Source organism: Falco rusticolus, chromosome 6 (assembly GCF_015220075.1).
Source record: "Falco rusticolus isolate bFalRus1 chromosome 6, bFalRus1.pri, whole genome shotgun sequence".
In the NCBI taxonomy this organism is placed as follows: Eukaryota; Metazoa; Chordata; class Aves; order Falconiformes; family Falconidae; genus Falco; species Falco rusticolus.
In genome coordinates this window covers 25,992,078-26,014,260 of record NC_051192.1, presented here as the reverse complement: position 1 = coordinate 26,014,260, position 22,183 = coordinate 25,992,078, and the positions used below count along the sequence as shown (strand labels likewise).

General features: G+C 38.7%; 1 protein-coding gene across 3 annotated transcripts in view; it reads left to right on the top strand.

Annotated features, from left to right (window-relative positions):
* Nucleotides 1-22,183, top strand: part of CDK19 (cyclin dependent kinase 19) — a 132,998-nt gene that overhangs the window by 92,307 nt on the left and 18,508 nt on the right. For all 3 annotated transcript variants that reach the window (XM_037391224.1, XM_037391223.1, XM_037391222.1), the window contains 4 exons: nt 1,301-1,358; nt 2,773-2,904; nt 21,065-21,208; nt 21,437-21,506. In XM_037391224.1, coding sequence (XP_037247121.1) covers nt 1,301-1,358; nt 2,773-2,904; nt 21,065-21,208; nt 21,437-21,506 — 404 coding nt within the window. The remainder of the gene's footprint in view (nt 1-1,300; nt 1,359-2,772; nt 2,905-21,064; nt 21,209-21,436; nt 21,507-22,183) is intronic.

Here is a 22,183-nt window from a genome sequence, read left to right as displayed (position 1 = left end):
GGGAAATGAGAAGTCAGGGATGGTGTTGAGAATTATCCTGAGATTATAAAAAGAGGAGTAAAAGCGGCAATGGCATCTGGAAAGAGAGACTGTGGCTGGAGCCAAGGAAGAAGCAGTGTCTGGTACTGTGGGTGAGGTGGGAAAGGAGAACAGCTTCCTGGGGGGAAGAAGAAAGAATAGATGAAGTAGTGCTTTTGGGGGGGTTGGTTTGCTTTTTCAAAAAAGCTAAGAATTTGCATTTTCGAGCCACATTAGTAACCCTAGTTTGAGTGTCTCATTTCAGGTAAACAGTGGCAAGTGTTAGGAACTGAGAAATTGAGATACTGGTGTTGGCTTTCTGGACGGCTCTTTCAGATTCTTGAACAAAGCCTGCTTAAGCAGACCTCTTCAGGCATTATTAGGGATTTTAAATATAATTAATGTTTGGATGAACCTTCCAAAAATCCTGCTTTGAAACTTTGTTATGCATCTCTTAATTGAAATCACTTAATGTTTTCAGTCTTGTTTACTTTTTTACAACTGTTAACACAATAGGGAAAAAGTTTCCAAGGAGTGACTATTGATGTCTCAGGGAACCTAGATCCTAATTGCAAAACAATTGCTGTGATGTCACATGCAGATTTTTATATGGTGTTCACAAGCAGCTGGTTGTGAACAACTGCAGATTGCATAAAATGCCTATAAAGGTTTTGTTCTACTTGTAAAGCTGCTGTCTACGCTGTCAAAAGCTTGTGGATGTAGCAGTCTGAGTGAATTCTCATAGCATGAAATCAACTTACTTTTTGGAAAAAAATGGTTTTGCTAATGTGATTTTTATCATTCATACATTAAAACCAAGCACAGCTCTAAAAACATAGTTATGTATGATGAGAACAGAAGCAACTTTCATCCATGCATTTGAATACCAAGTTTTGGCATAATTTTCGGTAAGTTATACTAGTAAATGGTAGTTCTTGCCAGATTATTGATATGTAGCATAAACATTAGCCTGCTGTAAAATTTTCCTGTAGAAGAAAATCTCACCAATGAACATGATCATTCTGGTAAAAATGGAAACGCAAATTTAATTGAAGATTATGTTGCTTATTGTGAAATGTCAAAGTACTATTTTTCTAACTGTGAAATTGGTATTTAAGGATAAAAACTAAATGGCAGTGAAACGTAAAGGTATGGTAATTTTAGACTTCTAAGGGTATTTATAGAAATGTTTTCATTATAAAATAAAGGTACATAATTTTATTATTCTTGAAGATAATCATCAAAGGTTGTTCAGCTAAAGATTCTGCTTTTTGTTTTCCAGAAACCAGCAAACATTCTGGTAATGGGTGAAGGTCCTGAAAGAGGAAGAGTCAAAATAGGTAAACATCTTGAGAAAATTTCATTCCACAGCTAAGGAATTACTTAAAAAATTGTATCTTTGTTGTAAGATAGAAACAAATTTCATTATTCTTTTGAGTGTATGTATGCAGAACATCTAGTTCGATTTTAAATCTCATTCACTGAGCTTAAAAGTATAAGAAATTCCAGACGGTAGATATTTATAAAGCTTGCTGAGGATATTTAGTGAGATAAAAGCATCTGTAAGAACCTAGTAAGAACATAGAACAGTGCCCACAGTTCTTTTGACTTCCACTATCATGATTTAATGTAACATTGTTACTTATAAATTGTATTTGTTCTTAATTATTTTCATATAAATAACATCAATGCATATGTTTGTAGAAGTCAAAAGGTTTGCTGTGCAAAAGGGTATTATTCAGCATCAAGGTGAGAAATACATCTAACTGTGATAGTCTTTATCCAAAATCTGATTACCTGTGCAGATCGTAAGCCTTAGTCATGTGGATATAATTTTTTTTAATAAAGCATGTGGCAATCATCAAGAAAGAAGTAATACACTGGTACCTCTTTGCTATTCATCAACTTTTGTTCTACTTGCTAATGTTCAGCTAATTTTGATTCATTTGCTTGTATTGGTATGGGTAAGTGCAAGAAAATTATACTTGGCATTTCACAACTTTGGAAGCAGAAAGATTTAGGTGAATTTGTGTAAAAGATGACATTTCAGACTTGGTTTAAAATGTGTGGGTTTGGGTATACACCCAAATTTTGTGCTTTCCCATCTAGCATTTCTTAATGTTACTTACCAGGTTGTTTCTAGTGAGAATTTTTGAGTTCTGTAAAATGAATGCTTACATTTAAAATACACCTCTGTAACAGTGTGCACTCACTGGTTTCATTAATTCCTAGTTAAAAACTTCTTCCTGATTCTGGAGTTCATTCCTCCAAATCAAGTAGGAAGCATACCCTGAAAAATAGTGCAAAGCAATCTACACTGCAGTTGTTTTGGTTTTGCTCTTTGGGTAAATACATAGCAGTCACAAGGGCTCACAGTTTTGTAAACATACGCAAAAATAAGAGAGAAAATGTACATTAGAGACCTTAAACCATTGACTTCAGTTAACCAAGTTTCTGTTACAGTTCTATTTAAATAAACAGACATCCGTTATGTAAAGTTTTATAATACTATGATGAAAGCATGTAAAGTCAAACATCAAACTTCATAGTCTTATGAATGAAGTAAATAGAATTTAGCCTATAGATAAATTTGGCCCTATATTGTTACAAATAACTTGTTGCTTTCTTAGAAACCTTGATTTCTAAGTTTTAACATTTTTGAGCTTTTGTTGTAATTGCTTTTTGGCAATACTGTTAAATTCTGATTTGTATTAAGGTTCTAAATGTTCTTTTCTTCTTCCCCTCCTCCCCCAGCTGATATGGGTTTTGCAAGATTGTTCAACTCACCTTTGAAGCCATTGGCAGACTTGGATCCAGTTGTGGTGACGTTCTGGTATAGAGCTCCAGAGCTGTTGCTTGGAGCCAGACATTATACAAAGGCCATTGGTAAGTTCCTACATAAGAAACAGGTTTACCTTTAAGTTTTGTAAATGAGGGTAGCCTTGCAATAGATACGATGATCAACTGACCAGCTAGGGTTTTTTTCCCTGAAGTAGCAGTAGGTGGAGTGTGGTCCAATCCATGAAAGACTAATTCAGATTGAAGCTTTGAGGACAGTACTTTTATTTTTTTTTTGTATGAGTTAATGTTAGACATTTTAAATATGGGTTTGTTTTGTTCTTAAAACAAAAATATTCTTTGCATCAATTTATATGGTTTTTTGATACGGGCTCAGTAATCTTGTAATCTTGTAAACCTTCAAAAGGGAAAAAGCTATGGCTGTTAAAGTGGCATTCTTTGAGGGTGCTTCATGTCCAGATGCCTGTATCAAGCATGTGGCTTGATAAGGAGAAGGGCAGTCTCCTGCGCTGTGTGCAATCTGTAGATTGATCACTCCTGACAACTTATGAAGCTCCATGTTCAGGAAATGCTGGTGGCCAGGCTCTTGTCTTCCTTCCCCCTTAGTAAGTTCCATAAGCACAATTAGCCTTGGCTCCTAGCTGTTCACAGGGTAACAACACTGAGATGCACAGGAGAGATCCTGTCTGCCTGATTAGGTTATATATTGAAGAGAACTGCAAAGAAAATGGTGTCCCTCTGCTAACAGAGTTAAACCATTCTTATGTTTACAGAAGTAGCTTGCTTGGCAGTTGCAGGCATTTTCCTGTTACAGAAGTTTTTGGAGATGCTATGTAGGCCTTTAGAGAATTACAAAACACCGTGTTATACTAGCATGTCAGTTGGGTTCATGTTCTGTTGGGTGGACCAACACTTTGAATTGTCTCACACTCTAGCTCAGGGGTCCTCAAACATTTTAACCAGGGGGCTGGCGGGGATGCAGTGGCAGGCAGTCATCTGCGGCTGCTTGGTTTCCCCCCAAACCCCGGCGGGGAGGGGGTGTCTGTAAATACCAGGGGGCCAGATTGAGGACCCTGGGGGACCGTATCTGGCCCACGGGCTGTAGTTTGAGGACCTCTGCTCTAGCTTTTTGAAATAACTCCTGTTTATGAAACATATACAGCAAGAGGTTTGAAAAATTTATGAACTGTCAGCTGACTTCTTTGATGTAGACTTGCACTTCACAGTTCTGTATTGCTTTCCTCTCCCATTTGGAATCCTCCAGTGCAGGAAGACCAGAGTTGGGCAAAATGCTGCTTGGTTTTTTGATCTTGCCTTGAATGTGCAGGAACTGTTAACAAGGGCAAAAAGACTTCTGCATAGCTCTAGTGAGGATATATATGTTCAGTCTTTCCAGCAGGTAACTTGCATTTCTATCCTTGGACAAAGTTTGTCAACATCAAAAAGCCAAAAAGTTGGGGTTTATGTGCCAGTGTTCCTATTCATCTGCTGAAATGGAAAAACATAACTCTTCAGATGTCAGTGTCTACATTAGCAAGTAGTGTGACACAATAGAACTGTATCTGTAAAGCACAAAGGTACTGAGTAGCTAGCATCCACATTATCAGTGTTTTGGAGAAAGGGGAGTACTTTGGGCGTACTCTGACCTGGTCCAGTGGACTACTGCTCAGGAGTGGCTGGTGCACACCTTTTGGTTCAATTTCATCCCAAAATAATTTCTAAGCACACTTTTAATTGTTATAGGTGTGAACAATCATTCATTTCAAAAGCAAACTCCTGGTCCAAAGTAAAATACTAATTGATGATAGATTCAACTGGGTTGAAAGGGACCTTAGGAGGCCTCTTATCCATCTGCCTGTTCAAAGCATGGTCCACTCTGAATTCAGACGGGATATGCTGAGGGATGTGTCCGGCCAGGTCTTTGGAAACCTCTAAGAACAAAGATTCCATATCCTCTCTGGATGACCTGCTCCAGTGCTAAGTCATCCTCATAGTGAAGAATTTTTTCCTTATACCTAGTCAGAAATTCTTGTTTCAGTTTATACTTTTAATCTATCATTCTCCTGTCACATACCACTGTAAAGAGTCTGGCTCCATCATCTTTTGTCACCTCTCTGTAGTACTGGGAGTGCTGCTTATAGATTCCTCTTCAATCTGAACAAGCATATGTGCCTCAGACAGCTCTCCCAGAGCAGGTTCTCCAGCCTCTGGCCATCTTGGGGGCTCTTGAATGAACTTACTCCAGGTTGTCAAAGTCTGTCTTGTATTTAGGTCCCCAAAGTGGCCCAAATGTGGTCCAACAGGTGCTGAGTAAAGGGGAGTAATCACTTTTTTTTCAGTCTACGGGCTGTGCTGCTGTCGATAGAACCAATACATCCTGTTGATACTGTTAGTAGTCATCGCTACCAGGGTATGCTGGTGGCTTGCGTTTCCCCTGATGTCCACCAAACCCCCATCTGTTTCTGCAGAGACATTCTCCAGCTAGTCAGTACCCCACCTGAACTACTGCAGGAGGTTAGTTCATCATGGGTGCTGGACTTCATATTTGTCCTCACTGAATTTCATGGGTTTCCTGTGGCCTGTTCCTTCTGACTGTCTAGTTCCCTCTGAATGGCAGCTCTACAGTTTCCCCAGTTTTCCCTCATCCACAGCTTGGCAGGGGCATGTTCCATCTCCTTCTCCTTGGCATTGGTAAAGATACCGGAAAGGTCTCATAGGCCTCTGTGGTGCTTGACTTGTACTCAGCTTCCAGTTACCACCGTCCTCGGACCCTGATGATCCAGCCAGTTTTTCCTGAAACCTGAGGCCTGTATTCTGCCGCTTGCCTTCACTACTCCACCTCTTCATGGTTGTTACAGCCAAGGCTGCCATTGATTATCATATCCCCAGCCAGATCTTCCTTCTTCCTGAGTAGCAGATCTGAGATGACACATGTAGTATCTGCATGAAGAAATTTACCTCAGTGTCCTCCAGAAATCTTTGCAAGGTCCCTGAGGCAACCCCGTTTGTGTCCTGTTTGTGCTCTGGGGTGCTACAGAGCCTGTTCGCCTCCTGCCACAGCTCCTTTTGCTGGTGGCTCGCTGTTGGGGCACTGTCTCCCACTGTGAGCCAGTGTCACCCTGCAGATTGAGTCCTGGGTGGCAGTCCCTCCCTGTGGAGCTCTCTTCGTTGAGGCCTCTGATTTCTCAGGGTGTCCTCTCCGGTGGGTGCTGGGGATGGAGTTTTGTCGTGCCCCCTGCATCGCTGTGGCACAGTCCCACACTGTCTGAAGGAGACTCTTAGAGCCTGCTTTGCAGATCTGTCACCGTGTAAGCCGGGCTGCTGACTCCTGCAGTCTCTGCCTGCTGTAGCCTGTAGTGGGTGAAAAGAGTTACTGGAAGTGTTTCAAGAACATACCAAGAGGATCACCTTAAACGCCTGTAAATTAAATGCTTGGACTGCCCTGACTGTGTTGATTTTGTGAAACACTGATGTGAATGGACCAGCTGAGTGACCTGCATGTGTGGTACTGGGAGTTACCTTACGTGACAGTTACCTGTTTTTGATAGATAGCATATTGTTTGCAGATGTAGGTGAGTGATAATATACCGTTATCTCAGGATATCTTTTTGAAGAGTGAATTAGTATAATGCTGTTGTTTTTCTTAATTATGTCATAAATTACTTGGTTCTTGCCCTGAGGGATCTGTAGTCTATACTAAAACACAGACAAGGAGTCCCTGTGAAACTTCAGAGGATGATGCTACTTCAGAGAGATCTGGTTTTGCTTGCAGTTTATTATTTCTGAGGCTTTTATTTCTCCTATCAGACACTTACCAGTGAATCCCCAGGAGGGGCATGAATGGGTCATGTAGTAAGTACCTGGTGTGCAGGGTGAGTGCTGAGGGCACTCAAAACAGTTTAAGCAACAAAGTAAAAGATATGGAAATGAAAACAAAAAAAGTTGCAAGGTGAGATTTGTAGGCTGACTAAAGGATTAAAGCAGCATGTGACTGAAGGGAAGATAAAAGAATAAAGGTACATGGAGGTGATCTATGTGCAGCTTTAAGGCAAAGGGAAGAAGTGGGTAACAGAATGACAGCAGTGATGTTCATGCAATTTATGAGTCCAGACTTGTGTTTTGCTTCTAGTATTATGTGCACTTAAAAAAAGGCAATCTTAATGAGCAAAGCACGCTAGTGAGACTTTAACTTGAATGCTCATGTTTTTGGCAAAGGATGCAACTCTTAAAACTCTCTTGGATCTCTGTGCAAGAAATATAATTTTAACATCTCTTAATATCACATAATTCTCAGGAGCCCTAACATATCACTTTTATTAATAAAACTCTTAAATTATATAAGATTTTCATTTAACTGCTCTTCAGTTGGAAATAATAATTTAGAAAGGTGAATATAGCAATTGTATATATTGCAATATATGCATATAATTGCATATAGCAATTTATGAAAAAGGAAATGACAGGTTATTTGTTGTAACTGCTTATTTTCCATAGTTATTTTCTTATGCCTTTTATGTGATATATAATTTTGTGTAATTAGTAAATAGCAATAAAATCAAGCTAAAAGCATGTCATGCCAGCTTTAGTCTATTTGTTTCCAATTTTTTCATTGTGAGAGAGATTTTTGTTTGAATTTACTAGGAATGCATTGTCATCAGTTCTCCACTGCAACATGCTGAATATTGTCCAATAATTGCTACATAATTCAAATGTTTGCTTAGGTTTTTACTGGCTTAGTCTTGACTTTAAGTATTTTTTTCTGTATTCAGTATTTCATACTCTCTTCCTTATCTTATCTTCACATACAAGTTTAGTTATTAGCTATGTATTCATAATATTCTGGGCACTGTCTAGTATAGTGTCCAATTTGTTTTTGCTCTTGCAGTGAAGCCTTTAGGTATGCTTGCTTAAGTGGAAATAATTCTCATACATGATCAAAGAGTTAAATTAGGATTTTACTTTTGTATCATTCAGGATTTTTGTCTGTGTTTTCTGGACCTGGTTTTAGTTACAGTTGGTGGGATTAAGTTTGGGGAAAAATTGGACTAAATACAGTCTGTTTAGAAAGAACTATGTATTACACAAAGGAATATATAAGCATATTTTATTATTTTAGAGGTGGTTTTTCAGTGACATTTCCCCCTTTTGTTTAATTTGTCCCTTCATACTAATGAAATTTTCTACATTTCATGTATTTGCTTGCAGAACAAGTATATACAAGTTCATCATGTATATAACATCATGTTTTAAGGAAATACAAGAGTCAGAAAAACACTGTTGCTGCAAAACAGAAACAGCTTTTGCTTTCTGCATGTTAAAATAATAGTAAAAAGCTCATGTTAGGGTTTCCCAAATATTATTGGGAAATAATATTTAGTTTCTTTAACTGTGAACATTTATAATCTAAGCCCTACTTGTTAATAAAGTTTTCTATACAATCTGCTACCATAGTTACAAGCAACTAACTTACCAGATGAATACACGTTGGGAAGATGGTGTTGTAGAAGCCAAAGGCCACTCTCTAATCTGTTACTACAATATAAACCTGTACTACATTCATTGTAGCCTGTGGAAGTTGGTCTGCATTTCCAGCACCATAATTTAAAAACAGAATCTGTTTCCCTGTGTTCATCAGATCCTAAATACTCTAGCAAAGAATTAAAACATACAACTAAAAGTATCCTGAACAAGCTTCAGGTGAAACCAAGTAACTGCAAAAATGTGAAGTGCTTGCAATCATGGAAATGTTAATAAAATCACTGAGTTTGTAGAGTTACTGAACAACAGAAAATGCTGTTTTCTAACAGCAACCTAAAGACCCAACTATCTGACAGGTAGTTTAGGTTGTTTTTCTAACAACCTGAAGAAACAAGGTTGAAGTAAGTGGCAAGGTACAGTGCTGCTTGCATTTATGGGCAAAGCCTCCTGCACTGTAATTTTAAGGAAAGTAAAGGAAATGACTGCTGTAAAATGAAGGAAAAGGTAAGCAGGCCTTCAGCTTGAAAGGAGACATTAATTAGATATTCTTTTTTTTCCACTCTGGGAACATCAAAATAGAAAAGAATATTCTAGTAAGTTAGTTGTAGGAACTCTTTTTCATCATAGTTTTTTAAGAAAACATGGCAGTCTGCTATGATTCATTCTGGGGCATCTTTTAGCGTAGTATCAAGAAAATAGTATGATTAAGGCATTTTTATCAAGTTGCAGCTTGTATAGTTAGCAGTGCTATCAAATAAGAACATGTTATCTTACCTCTCTCTACCACTTGCCTTAATTAAAGAAATATTATATTAGATAAGTACTATCAGATGGCTTATAGTATTTTAGAGGATTTGGATTTTGTTGGCAAGAGAGTTCTGCAGAATGATCATTCAACCACCAGGCTAAAACACTGTCCTGCACTGCAAAAGGATGCGATTATTTATTGTGGAAAAATAAATCCGAGAACCTGAGGAATTGCTATTGCTTAGTTACCTTTCCTCACTTGTCTAGATTATAGTCAGCGAATGTCAGAAATGGCCATGTGGCAACTGCATTTACCAGCACGAACAAGTTTTAGGTACAGAGAAACTGTAATTCAAAGCTTGGGCAGTGCGCTGTCTCCTCATTCTATTTCCAGACTTAGCATGTGGTTGTGGAAGCTGAAAACGTGTGAAAGGTATAAGCAGATATTAAAATGCCTTTGAAAGCAAATGTCACAGGAAAATACTAGGTGTATCAGAGGAAATTAATTTATAATGAATGCTGGGATCCATCAGAGTTCCAACAACTCCATTGGACTTCAGGCATGAAAAAAAGAGAGGGGGAAATATCTGGGGTGTATTAGGTAGGATTTAGGATGGAAATATGTGCATATGTGTTCCATATTGCCTCTGCAGCAAGTCCCACACGTTCCGAGTGCATCAGATGTCATTACTGTGCGCGCACAGATTGTTGGCACACTGGCTGCGCTGTGGGGCCTCTGGAAATCTTGGACCGATGCCTAAAGCTCTTGTCTCTTGTTCTGGGAGTGCTGGGGGGAAGGAGGCAAAAAATAAGACCTATCTGGAAAATATGGTAAACCAGAAATTACAAATGGGGCCAACCAGAAGACTGAAAAGTCTTCAGCAAAAATGCACAGAGGAGGTTCCCACCTGTGGTTTGTGGAGCCATGGGAGTATGGGGACAGCTTTTAAACATCCATGCGAGAGAATTAGGAGGAGCAAATCTATAGTCAGTCAGCTTCTGTTTGCTGCTCAGGGATCCACATTCCTGTTTGTGAGAGGTTATGATTTGGGAGGAAGGGAGTGCTTAAAAATTAGAAGAGAAATGTAGAGGAGTTTGAAAAATACTCATTTATGTGCTCTGAAAAGAAAAACTCAGGCTACACCAGGAAAGGAGCCTTGTTCGTGCCCTGGGCAATGTTATATGACATGGGAAGTAATTGGATTCAGATGATATTTTGTGGTAAACTTGTTTTGGCATGTGGTAAACTTTATGTTGATTATCACAGTTGTTCTCATGCTTTTTCTGAGAGGCAAAATACTTTAATACCAAAGATTAGTTGTTGCTCTCTTATCTAGTTATTGCAGGTGCTGCATGATTTACTGCTGTTTTTCCTATTGCTTGACAGTGATCTCTAAAATACTATACAAGTGGTGGGTGGTTTATATATTAAAAAAAAAAAAAGGCATTTGCTACAGTCCACAATCTTGTATAACTACAGTCAGCTAGGAATTATAAAGTTATAGAAAGGAGTATTAAGTCACTTAAATAGAACATTTTAAAGCTACATTAGTAAGTATTTTGGGAAGTTTGAGATGCTAACAGCAGCTCGAGGCCTATTGTCTGCAGGATTGTTACATGCTGACACGTTAACTGTTTTGAGATCTAGCACACTAGTTCCTGCTGCCTTCTAATGGCTGTGTCACTCTTGCTTCTCAAGTATGTTTGATGCCTGGAAATTAGCTAGTATATGGGAAGGCCACTGTAAATTCTGAAGTGCCTAAGAGGTGTGAATGCATACTAGCTTAATAGTCAGGAGAACGAGAACAGGGCAGTGGGTTAGATCTGTCTCTGCTGTTGTAAAACTAATGGAGGTACTCTAATGTGGGGCAGACAGTAAAGTTTCATCTCTTAGGACAGTAAGCTGGGTCTCAGGAGACTCGGATTTAAGTACTGATTCAGTCCCAGGTGTTGTATGTGGCCTACAGCATGTTATTTAATCCATCTCACATGTGGTTTCGTTATTGATAAAGTAGGGATGCTACTTAATGGTATTGTCCTGAAGATAAAATCAGTCAATGATAACAAGGAGCTCCCATACAAGTGTTTTATCAATTATTTTTAACTCAGTGAATTGATTATTTGTCTGAAAACCTGGGATGTCACGTAGAATCTGCAGTTAGCTTGAGAAATACAAACATTCTGGACGTTAAAAAAAGTAAAGAAATGGAAAACAAAACCCACTGAATCATCAATCACAACTAGAATCTGCTGATTGTTCTTATTTAGATTGCTCTGTAAATTAACCTGTAAACTTCTGCCTGTGGTCACCCAATACTTCTTCATATGTTTATGGTTCTTTCCTCTTGCAAAACATAGGAAAGAACCAGGTGCTTTTACCTTTTTATTCAGTATTTTGGCAGATTTACTATTGCGTGATGTTTACTGTGACTTAACTGTATGTGGATTATTTTAGAGCAGGAAAATATAACATAAAAATACTTAGAAGGCAGAATATCCTCTACAGTAATTTGTGATTAAAAACAACTTTGGAGTGAGAGATGCCTTCAAAAGTCTGTCTGTGCTTAGTCCTGTGTACATCAAAAATAATCAGTTATTTGTGGGCCAAAAAAACCCTCCCTGATGGTAATAGTCTCATTTCCATGTCTTCTTCCTTCTAATTATTTTTCCCTCAGAGTATCAGCTTCATGTTCTTCCCAACTCTTAGTAACCATAGGGCCTCTTATATGAGCAAGCTTTTCCTTCCCTAGTATCTCACTGGCTTTGCCCTTTACCAGTCAGATGAGCTTTGCAGGAGCAGGACTGATTCTCTAACCACTCTAAGCAGCCTACACTGTGAGCTCAGTTAAAAAAAAGTTAGGGGAGTAGTTCTTGTGATGTCTGTCATAGCCCAGAGCAAATAATGGATTATAATGTGGAAATGGAACATGAGTGATGACATGAGAAAAGCAAGAATCAGCATTTGGAGAAGGTTAGGAGATGCATTTTGCCCACTTACTCTTCATACTCAGTTCCATTCTGTACGTGTCGGTTGGAATATATTGTGATTCTTTAGAACGTACTGCAAATATGTTGTTCCTTTTATATATGAGCAGGTGAATGGGTTGGTGCAGGGTTGAACTTGCATCACAGAGATATTCCATTTTTTAAGGCTTCCTTTACAAAACAATGGACTAAAGGCTTTCTTAAATGAAACATAAGATTGCCATTTAAAGATCCAAAAGGTTGTCTGTTGTAAAATCTGGTTCCACAAGCATTTTACCCTAGCTAATTAGTGCAGTAGTGAAGGCTTTTAATGTGCTCTGTTTACTACCGTATATGAAAAGTTCACTCACAGAAGTTGATTTGGCTGGAAACCAAGTACCTAATATCATAACGAGATGCATACTTATGGTGCAGAGGAATTTTTTTTTTAATTTATTTATTTTTTTAGCTAATCTGTCAGTTTGATCTTCAGGCACAATTATTTCAGCAATATCAACTGAAACTTTCAACACTACAGCACTGATTGAGTAGAATGACTTGTTCTCAGGACAGGTGGGATTGCTTCACAAGCAGACTTCTTAGGAATAGCTGTGACTGACATCAGAATTGCATTTCACAGCAGGTTATTTTGTTGCTTATCCAATGGAATCACAATTATATCAGAGTTATTGTCAGTGCCTTATTAGAAAGAGGTGTAAGGCTGAACCCCTTAGTAACAGAAATGTTAAGATATTGTAAAGTAAAGCAGTCTGTTTAGAAGAACAAATAAGCTTCTCTGTGCTATCTTAAAGGCAAGATTTCTTCATGTGCATCCCTCGCTGTTGACTGAAATAAGGTAGACATCAAAAGCTTTAATAACTCCCAGAAAAGACTGTCATGGCTTGTGAAGTGGAACAGACCAGGAAAGTGCTTTTCATGTGTTTCATGTTAAAACTCCGTCTACCAGATAGCAGGTCTTTTGCTCACCTAATGTTACCTTTTGAAGGTGTTTACATGTTGGACCTAGTAAAAAATTGCAATAGCTAATGACACAAGCCAAGTGAGAGCACACAACAGATTATAAACTCACTGTCCCTGTTCATTTAGCATGGAGTTAACCTCCAAGAGCTCCACTCTTGTTAATATAGTCTGCATTTAATCAGAAAAAAAGTGTATTTTGCTTTCAAAGAATATGTACTACTATTTTCTCATTCGCTACAGCTCAGAAGAGCAGAGAAAATGGCAATAATTTGCTAATTTGCTGTGCTATTTGTACAATATAGATATTGGACACTTACCTGCAGTGATGGAATAAAATGGGGAAAAAAATGGAGGAGCAGGGCAGGGAAGTCAATGCTAAAGCACTATAGTTAGGAATCATGAGTTCCTGGCTTTCCAGTCCTATGATCAGATGATACTGTCAGTCTTTTTATTTTATTTTATTTATTTTATTCCATATGATAAATTGCAAATGCAAAGCTATGGATGTTCCTGAAAAGCTTTGTAAATGCTGTTTTACCAAACAGCAGCATATCTTGCCTGTTCTCCGTTCTTTCATCATTACAGGAGGAAAGGATAACAAGTTCAGTATTAGACCTGCTAATACTTTGCTGTATAAAAGAGACTTGTGACCTTTGCAATGAGAAGCTTTCATATTTCCTTTACTTGCTGCAGTTGTTTGATATTTGGTAGGGGAAAGTAGCCCTGAGGCGACAAAGCTGCCTTTTGTGTCACTCATTACATTCCTTGTACTTCTGATGAGTTGTCACTGAATGAACATTTTTTTCTTTCCACTTTTGTTCTGGTGAAAAATACTTTGGCAGCCCATCACAGTATCTCTTGGACCTTCTGAGGCATAAGCACTGCTGTAGCTGGAACAAAAGTAGCAGTACATTCTTTACTACGTCTTGGAGATACTGGCATTGGCATAAAAATATTAGCCCTCTGCGGTCTCTGATGTATCTGAGGGTTTAGGATTAGGGAGAAAACAAGGCTGTAACATGCTTTCCTTGCCAGAACTCAGCAGTTGTCTCAGTGACCTAATTCCCTGCCCTGAAGCTATGTCACCTGAGGCTGGAGTCCACCCCAGCTTCTGGAAGAAGAACTGAGAAGAGAAAAAAGAAGATGCAACCATCAATCTATTCTGCATTCATACAAGCACCACTCTGTGCTGGCTCGCAAGGATGTTAGCTGCTCAACTGCTAGCTACTGTGGTTAGTCTGTAGTTTATACAGTAGTAGTCTTGGTTAGTGAAGAGTTAAAAAATTGCTGATGAAAATGTGGTATCTAGGATTTGGGATGGGGGAGGAGTATTTGGGAGGGCAGGCACTGAAAATCGTTACAAAAGCAGTGTAATTTTGGTAAAAGTTTAATTCTCAAGCTATGGATGTTGGGAACAGTTGAATTCTCATGCTCTGTGGTACAGTTGTTAATAGGATGGCATTTTCCCTGCCATGAGGTTCCTGTTTTCTTCAGTACGTAGGCTGCATAAGTTAAATACAAGGTTGCATATAGAACCGTAAACCTGGAATTTCCAAATTCTTGCATATGAAGTTCTGTAAATTAAAGATTTAAGTTCTTCAACAGGATTTCTTCATTTGCAGTTGTATTTTTGCTGCATGAGAGGACTACTTAGGGCCTCTGGTCCTGTTGCCTCTCCCAGTATTAAATCTATTGTACCTGTGTTGTCAACCTTACCGTAGTAATTGAACTGTATTGTTGCAAGCTAGATAATGTGTCTAATGCACAGCAGAAATTTGAAATCATATGATCCAGGATCTTCATTTAATGATGGTATGCTGAGGGATAGGAGTTTAAATAGAAAATAATTATTTTGACAACCTAAAATAACTCTTTAGGGAGAATGGAGAAATCCTGGCCCACTAAAGCCCTGTAGAAAATTACAGTTGATTTCAGTGAACTCAGAATTTCAGTCAAGATGCTTCAAAATTTTAAAGGTTGTATTAATTGAAATTAATTTAGTTCTTAGTACAAACATGAGAAGAGGGCACCTTAGTTTAAAAAGCTAGTATGGAGCCATACTGTTAAAAAAAGTGAGGATAATAGATTTCATGACTACTTTGAATTAATACGGGTTTGCCTTTAAAAGTTTTGAATTCTCTCGACTCTGTATCGAGATTACACACTCTTGAAGTAAAGCATTGTTCTTAGATACACATTTGGCTGGCTGTGAGTGTATCCTGAGAGGTATTCTGTCTGTCTGCAGAGGAGTCATCTTTGGCTTTACAGCATACACTTCTGTTCTTCAGTCAAGTTCTGTTGAGATGCTGGTTGTTAAAGATCAGTAAACGTCACCTAAGTTAGCAATGAGTGATAGCGAATTTCTGACCTTTAGCCTAATGACACCATTTTTTGCTTCCCCTTGAAAAGCCTGTCACATGTAAATGTTTGACCCCATTCTCAGTTCTCCCTAGAAGGTGTCAAATTTAAAAGGCTAGTAACCACTTCTTCCTCAACCTCCTGTTTTACTGATGTCGTGGTTTAACCCTGGCCAGCAGCTAAGCCCCACACAGCTGCTTGCTTGCTCACTCCCCCCTGCTGGGATGGGGGAGAGAATCAGAAGAGTAAAAGTGAGCCAACTTGTGGGTTGAGATAATGACAGTTTAATGCATAAAGCAAATGCTGTGCACGCTAGCAAAGCAAAACAAGGAATTCCTTCATCACTTCCCATGGGCAGGCAGGCGTGCAGCCATCTCCAGGACAGCAGGGCTCCATCACGCATAACGGTTACTTGGGAAGACAAACGCCATCGCTCTGAAAGTCTCCCCCTTCTTCCCCCAGCTTTGTGCTGACATGATGTCACATGGCATGGAGTATCCCTTTGGTCAGCTGGATTCAGCTGTCCTGGCTGTGTCCCCTCCCAGCTTCTTGTGCCCCCCCAGCCCCCTCACTGGTGGGGTGGGGTGGGGTGAGAGGCAGAAAAGGCCTTGGCTCTGTGTCATGCTCAGCAATAACTAAAATATCCCTGTAACAGCCAACACTGTTTCCAGCACAAATCCAAAACACAGCCCCATACTAGCTACTGTGAAGAAAATTTATTCCAGCCAAAAGCAGCAAGGCTGACTAAAGTTTAAATGAAGCATATAAAAATCGAGACCTTAGTGTATGAATGGGAGGATCTTTCCCTTGTGTCTGTGATAGCAACAAGTATGTAACGGGTATGTTCTGTACACCTCATCAGACCGAATAAATGAGAATTTTCCCTTTAGAGGTATATTTTTCTCTTAAACCTAATCTCTAGGTATTTAAAACAGTGTAAAAATTAATAAACTTTTTTTGACATTATCTCTGTGCTCCTAGTTGGCTGTGTGTACAGATTCCAGGTAAGTTTAGAACCTGCTGCTGTGCTCAGCATAACAGATGCAAGATCTTTTTTTAATGTATCACACCTTTTCATTAGACCAGTTAATATTTATTTGAAATAATTAGAAACATTTGCCTTCACAGCCCCCTTTCAGGTTTTCAATATGTTGATGTATTTGTTGTCCTTGCCTTGACTGGAAAGTTTTGGTGAATCTTAAATGTTTTAGCTCTTACAGGTGTCCTGGATTGCCTTGTTTGGACTAAGGCCTTGCTAACTAGCTTTTGGTCACCCTGGCTGTTGCTTTAGTCCTTGGTGGATGTAGAGAAACTGTATTCTGGTGTCTCCCTCCGCTCTTCACTTTTTACCAGCGTTCAGATGTGTCCTAGAATCGACTTTGTGTTCAAAACAAACAAACAAAAAGGCAGGTTGGTTTGAAGTACTGATACTACTAAACCAAACCTCACTAATGGTGAATTCCTCAGATTGATTGCAGCAAAATAGATATTTTCCAATTCTTGACTGAGTTACTTTAACAGAATCTTATTAAAGAATTACATGAGACTAAGCATTTGTTGATGTATTTCTTTTCTTGGATATCGTTAAGAGCCATTTAGTATTCAATCTTGGACTCTGTCCTGTGTTCATGAAACATTTTAGTTAATATGCATAGGAAAAGATGTTTCATTTTGAGAATCGAGTATTGCTCAATACATTGTCTTACTGTCTTAAATGGTGATAATATCCTTAAAAAATGTTTTCAAAATATTGAAAGAAATGCAGAAATTAGTTTATTGTGCTAGAGACAGGAAAGAGGGCATGAGCATTTCTCTGCTTAATCAGCCCTGTCATTAAAACAGCTATGTCAGCATCCTTTTGTACTGGCTCCTTGAGTACAGTGCTGAAGTAGAGTGGGACATGCAGGATTTTCTCAGCTTTAGTAGCTGACCTATAAAGCTATTAGTCACAGGTTTTAAAACTGGGACATGGGCAGCCATTCAGATATTCAAATAATCTGTGCACTCAGGCATACGTGCAGAAAGTCTGTTTACTGGCCACAAGTGACGTACTTTGAAAGGCTGGCATTTTTTCCTTTTATAAAATCACGTGGAACTTGAGAATATCGTTACAGTGGAAGGATACTTAGTAGAGAATAGATTTGAATGGGACCTGAGCAAGCTGTTTGGTGAGGAGTCTGGGGAAAGGAGTATGCTATGGAGGCCTCACTCCCACCCCTCTTTCCAGAGCCAGAGAGAAAAACTAGCTTGCATTCAGGTTCAGTGTGAACTTGAGGAAAGTGGCAGTCTGGAAGTCTTGGAGGGCAAAGTGTAAAAACAAACAGAAATGTAAAAAAAAAAACCCCAAACAACCCAACAATAACAACAACAAAAAACCCCAAACAAACAGTAAAAACCTTTTAACACAGATAATTCCTGAAACCTAATGATAGTAGAAGAGACTGTAGGAAACAGAGCCATCCTTACAGGAATGGTTGTGTTACCCTGGTAAATTTATTGGGATTCTTCCAGGACATCAGATGGGAAAACGGTATCTAGTGCAACTTTGTAGGACCTATGTGTCCCAGTTTTCAGTGGGTCTGGGACATAACAGGTTAAAGTGGATACTCTCTGTAGTTTAGCTTTGACTTGGGAGCAATGAGACAACTTGCCCTCTTTGATCACTAGTAGAGGGGGGAGCAGAGAACCAACTGTTGGATATTTTTTGCCACTAATTTTTGGTGGTTGCCTTTAAAAAGAAAATTTATTTATAATGAAATTGTTATAGAGCATTATAAGAAGATTCTCTTGTGCTAGAGGTAAATGATGTGCACTCGACTAATAATGCACTGTACTTGAAAAATACTGCTTATTTGTTTTAAGCTTTGCACCTGTAAATGCCCACTTCTGAGGGGTAGCACATCTTATTTGGAATAGATTTGGAGTACGTAACCATTAATCTTTTTTTAATGACCACAAACTGGAGACATACGAAATGGCACTGGATAGGGAAATTGCCAATTATTGATAAATCTTTTCCATAGTTAGAGCTGAAGTTTGTATTTTCTTGACTAATATGGACAATGTGGGAGATAAATACCTTTTCAGACTGCTTGTATTGATGAAGTTTTTAAACTTGCCAGAATTTAATGAGGCGTCCCTGCTAGAAAAATGCCACATGTGGTAAATACTTACTGTAAATTATGAATGTTATTTTAAAGAAAAGGGCCCAGCCAAACCTGGCCAAAAATTATTAACTGAGAATGGTTTCAGTATGTGCCGAGGATGCATTCAAGATCAGGTTCCATACAAGTTTCACAAAGGGAAGACCCTGACTTGCTTGAGCTGTGTGGTTGTGAGGCCTTTTCCAGCTGTTTAATCTTCACTTACAGAAAACAAAGCTTCAATTTTTCTGTACTACATATTTTGGGTTACTTTGTATTAGTTCTTTGAAGCTGATGAGTATCTGGCAAGAAACCTAAAGGGCTGAACCCCAGCACTGTGAACTATTAGAGAATATAATGACTAATAAGAGTTAAAGTATTTTCTTACTTGGCTTGTCCAGTAATGCCACTCCATAGAAAATCAACACCAGCTTGGGAGTTTATTCAGATGTAATATCCAGTTGGTACAATGTCTGTCTTTCTGAATCCTCAAGGGGTTTAAAATGCGCTCTTGGTGTCAGTCACAGAGCCAGGAAGGGGGAGTGTGTTGCCACAGCGGCTCTGCTCTCTCACACTTCAGCTGATGGAGGAACAGAGTTCTGAAGTTTGCTGTGTTACACCAGGGAGATTTCCCAGTTCAGCTTTGTTGTCGACAAGAATACTAGATTTTTTTCTTTAAAAGGAAAAGGTCAGTCTGGGTAGAGCAGTGATGAATAGAATAATGAGCAGCAGCCCAGCCTCTCCCTCACTGTGTGATGGGCAGTGAGCACTGCACAAAGCCATGAAAACCAAGAGGGCTGCAACTCCTTTGGCCTCTAGGTAAACAGTCTCCAAAAAAATTTTCTGTCTAGTGAAAATGAGTGAACAGATACTGTTAAATGAAGATCCTCTTCTTCAAATAATCAGTAATTTCCATTCTGGAGTAGATAATTTATGCCTACTACTCAGGCAGGGATTGTGATTAATATGCTGCATTAGCTGCTTGAGCAGATAAAATCTCAAGAGCTAAAGATCTTGTTTTCATGCAGGTAAGCTAATAAGAAAATCAAAGGAAGATAGAACCCTGAGAAAGTGATGTAATGCACAGAGAGCAAGTTATACCCTGTCAAAACAATGAATGAAATGTTATCAGACTTCCCTGTAAATAGGGAGAAAGGCTTATGAATTGGGACACCCCAAACTCCACACCTGCAGCATGATGGAAATGGAACTGACCTGTTTTGGCAAAGAGAGTATGGTCACTCTTTTTTCATTCCCTACATAGAGAGCAGTGTGTTTTTCTTTTCAGGATACCATGTGTCTCGCAGGCAGCATGGGCCAAACACCACCGTTGACAGCAGGTGGGGTTTTGAGTCTTAGGTTAGTTGCAACAAACAAGAGACTTGGCTTGGTGTTCTCTTTAGTCTGAATCTAATAAACCGAACTCTAGTTAGGTTTGTTGTTTGGGTTTTTTTATCTAGTAGACCTATAAATTCAGGCTAAATTGTTTTCTATAGTTATGCTATTAAATATGGTAAAATCTAAAAGGTTTTCCAGGGTCATCTAGTTTAACCTCAACTACTAAGCAAGTCTCTACACTCTTGTATTTAGCAATCTATGCTCAGTATTCATATGATCTCAACATCTTTTTGCAGATTTAGATCCCAGATGCGTATGTGTCAATGTAGCAATCCATTTCTTTTCTGCTAGTAACCTTCTTCTCACTGACAATTTCATACTTTCATTTTAAGATGCATAATAAAGCGTTGGATCGTACAGAACACTAAGATGGGTGGTGATAGTAGTAACTGGAACAAATACATGTAATCTAGACATTTCTTCTCCTGCAAATGACACTAATGTTCTTGTCCACAATAGATTTAATTTTGAAAAGCATATTAATAAGGAATTTATAAAACAGAGGTTGTTTTCTTTCATTAAAACGTTAGTATATCATGCTGCTGCTTTCTGTATGTACATGAGATGTAGATGAGACAGTTCCAGTATTCTAGTGGGCGTTAGTTGTCAAGTAGGGGGTTTGTTAAGTTTTTTTAAGTTTGGTAATCACTTTCCTACTCTTCATTGAAATTAGGATCTTGTTTCTCTATTTTAACTAGCTTGCACTATTTGGCTAAACATATGAGTCATTAGTCATTTCCTTCTTAGTATTTATTAGGTTATCAATTATTTGTTTGGAATTGTTCTGAAACGTGTGATAGAACCTTTGTTTCAATGTATCTTTATGGGGGGGCGGGGTTTATGGTTTGGTTTGAATGGTCAGTTGAATGCCCTTTAAGCTATGTCATCAGCAAATACTGTGTAGGTTTCTACCATAACTGTGAATATATTAAGTGCTGGACTGCCAGTGTACAACTTGAAACAGAATGTGGAGATTCTCATTTTGATCAAAAAAAACCTGTGTCTCTAGATTTGACCCTTTTTCTGTATTATATGAATGCTTTATTTTAAAGTACTGTATGTAATTCTACTGTGAGCTATTTTATCTTACTGTGGTTATACAGGTTGTTGAGAAATTGTACAGAAACAAAAAACAGAGTGATGAAGTACAATTTGCATGCATTATTCTCCTTTTTTAGATATTTGGGCAATTGGCTGCATATTTGCTGAACTATTGACTTCGGAACCTATATTTCACTGTCGTCAGGAGGACATCAAAACAAGTAATCCTTTTCATCATGATCAGCTAGATCGCATTTTCAGCGTAATGGGATTCCCTGCAGGTAATTTATTTTCATTAAAGCATCGGGCATAATGCTACTAGAGTTGTTGTTGGGGGTTTTTTTTATATATAAAGGAAATGACGTCGTTTGTATAGGTACAAGCTGTCAATCTGATGGATTTGGAAATGCTGTATATAATAATAACTACTGTAGTTATTTCTTCATGTGTATTACTTTAACCTACGCTTTCAGAATTGTAAATGCTTCTCCTTTTCCCTCCTACCAAAGATAAAGATTGGGAAGACATAAGGAAGATGCCAGAATATCCAACTCTTCAGAAGGATTTTAGGAGAACAACGTAAGTGATGATAACGCAACAATAATTCAGTGAATGTGGCAGATAGGCAGTAACTGGCTTCTATCCTCTGACTTCTTGGGGAGAGGATTTTGGAGTGTTTGGGTTCCAACAGTGTGGCAGCTGTCCTGTTTGACTTAGCTGTTTTGCTTGAATGATGTTCTCTCCCTCAGCTGCTTGTTACAAGCATCAGCTGAGTAGCCTCCTCATTGCTCTAGAAGGGGTCATCGTAAGTGCCATTTAATCTGTGGGAGGCACAGACAAATGAGCTTGCTTAAACCACTTGCATAAGCTGTTCCAGATAACTTAATTCATTTTGTGTGAGAAAGAATAAGGAAGCACTTCCCTGGTCTTTTTGACCAGCAGATATATAGAGACAGTAAAGTTGTGGGAAGAAGTTTGTATATGGAAGGTAACATGTTTGAGGGTCGTGATACAAAGCCTATCTGGGATCTGAGAATTTTCCACTTTTAGTGTTTCCTGGTGCTTTGGCTAAATTAGTCTAGTGGTGGTGGTAGATCAGAGGGTGTAAGTAGCAACACAGACTCAGTTGTAAGGCAGGGGACATGGATTCAGGAGTTTTGGATTCTGTTACCAGCTCTGCTGTGGATTCTTTACGCTGGCTTTAGACAGGATAGGAAGCTTATCTGTGCACAAAGCTTCTTAATTTTGAAAATAGC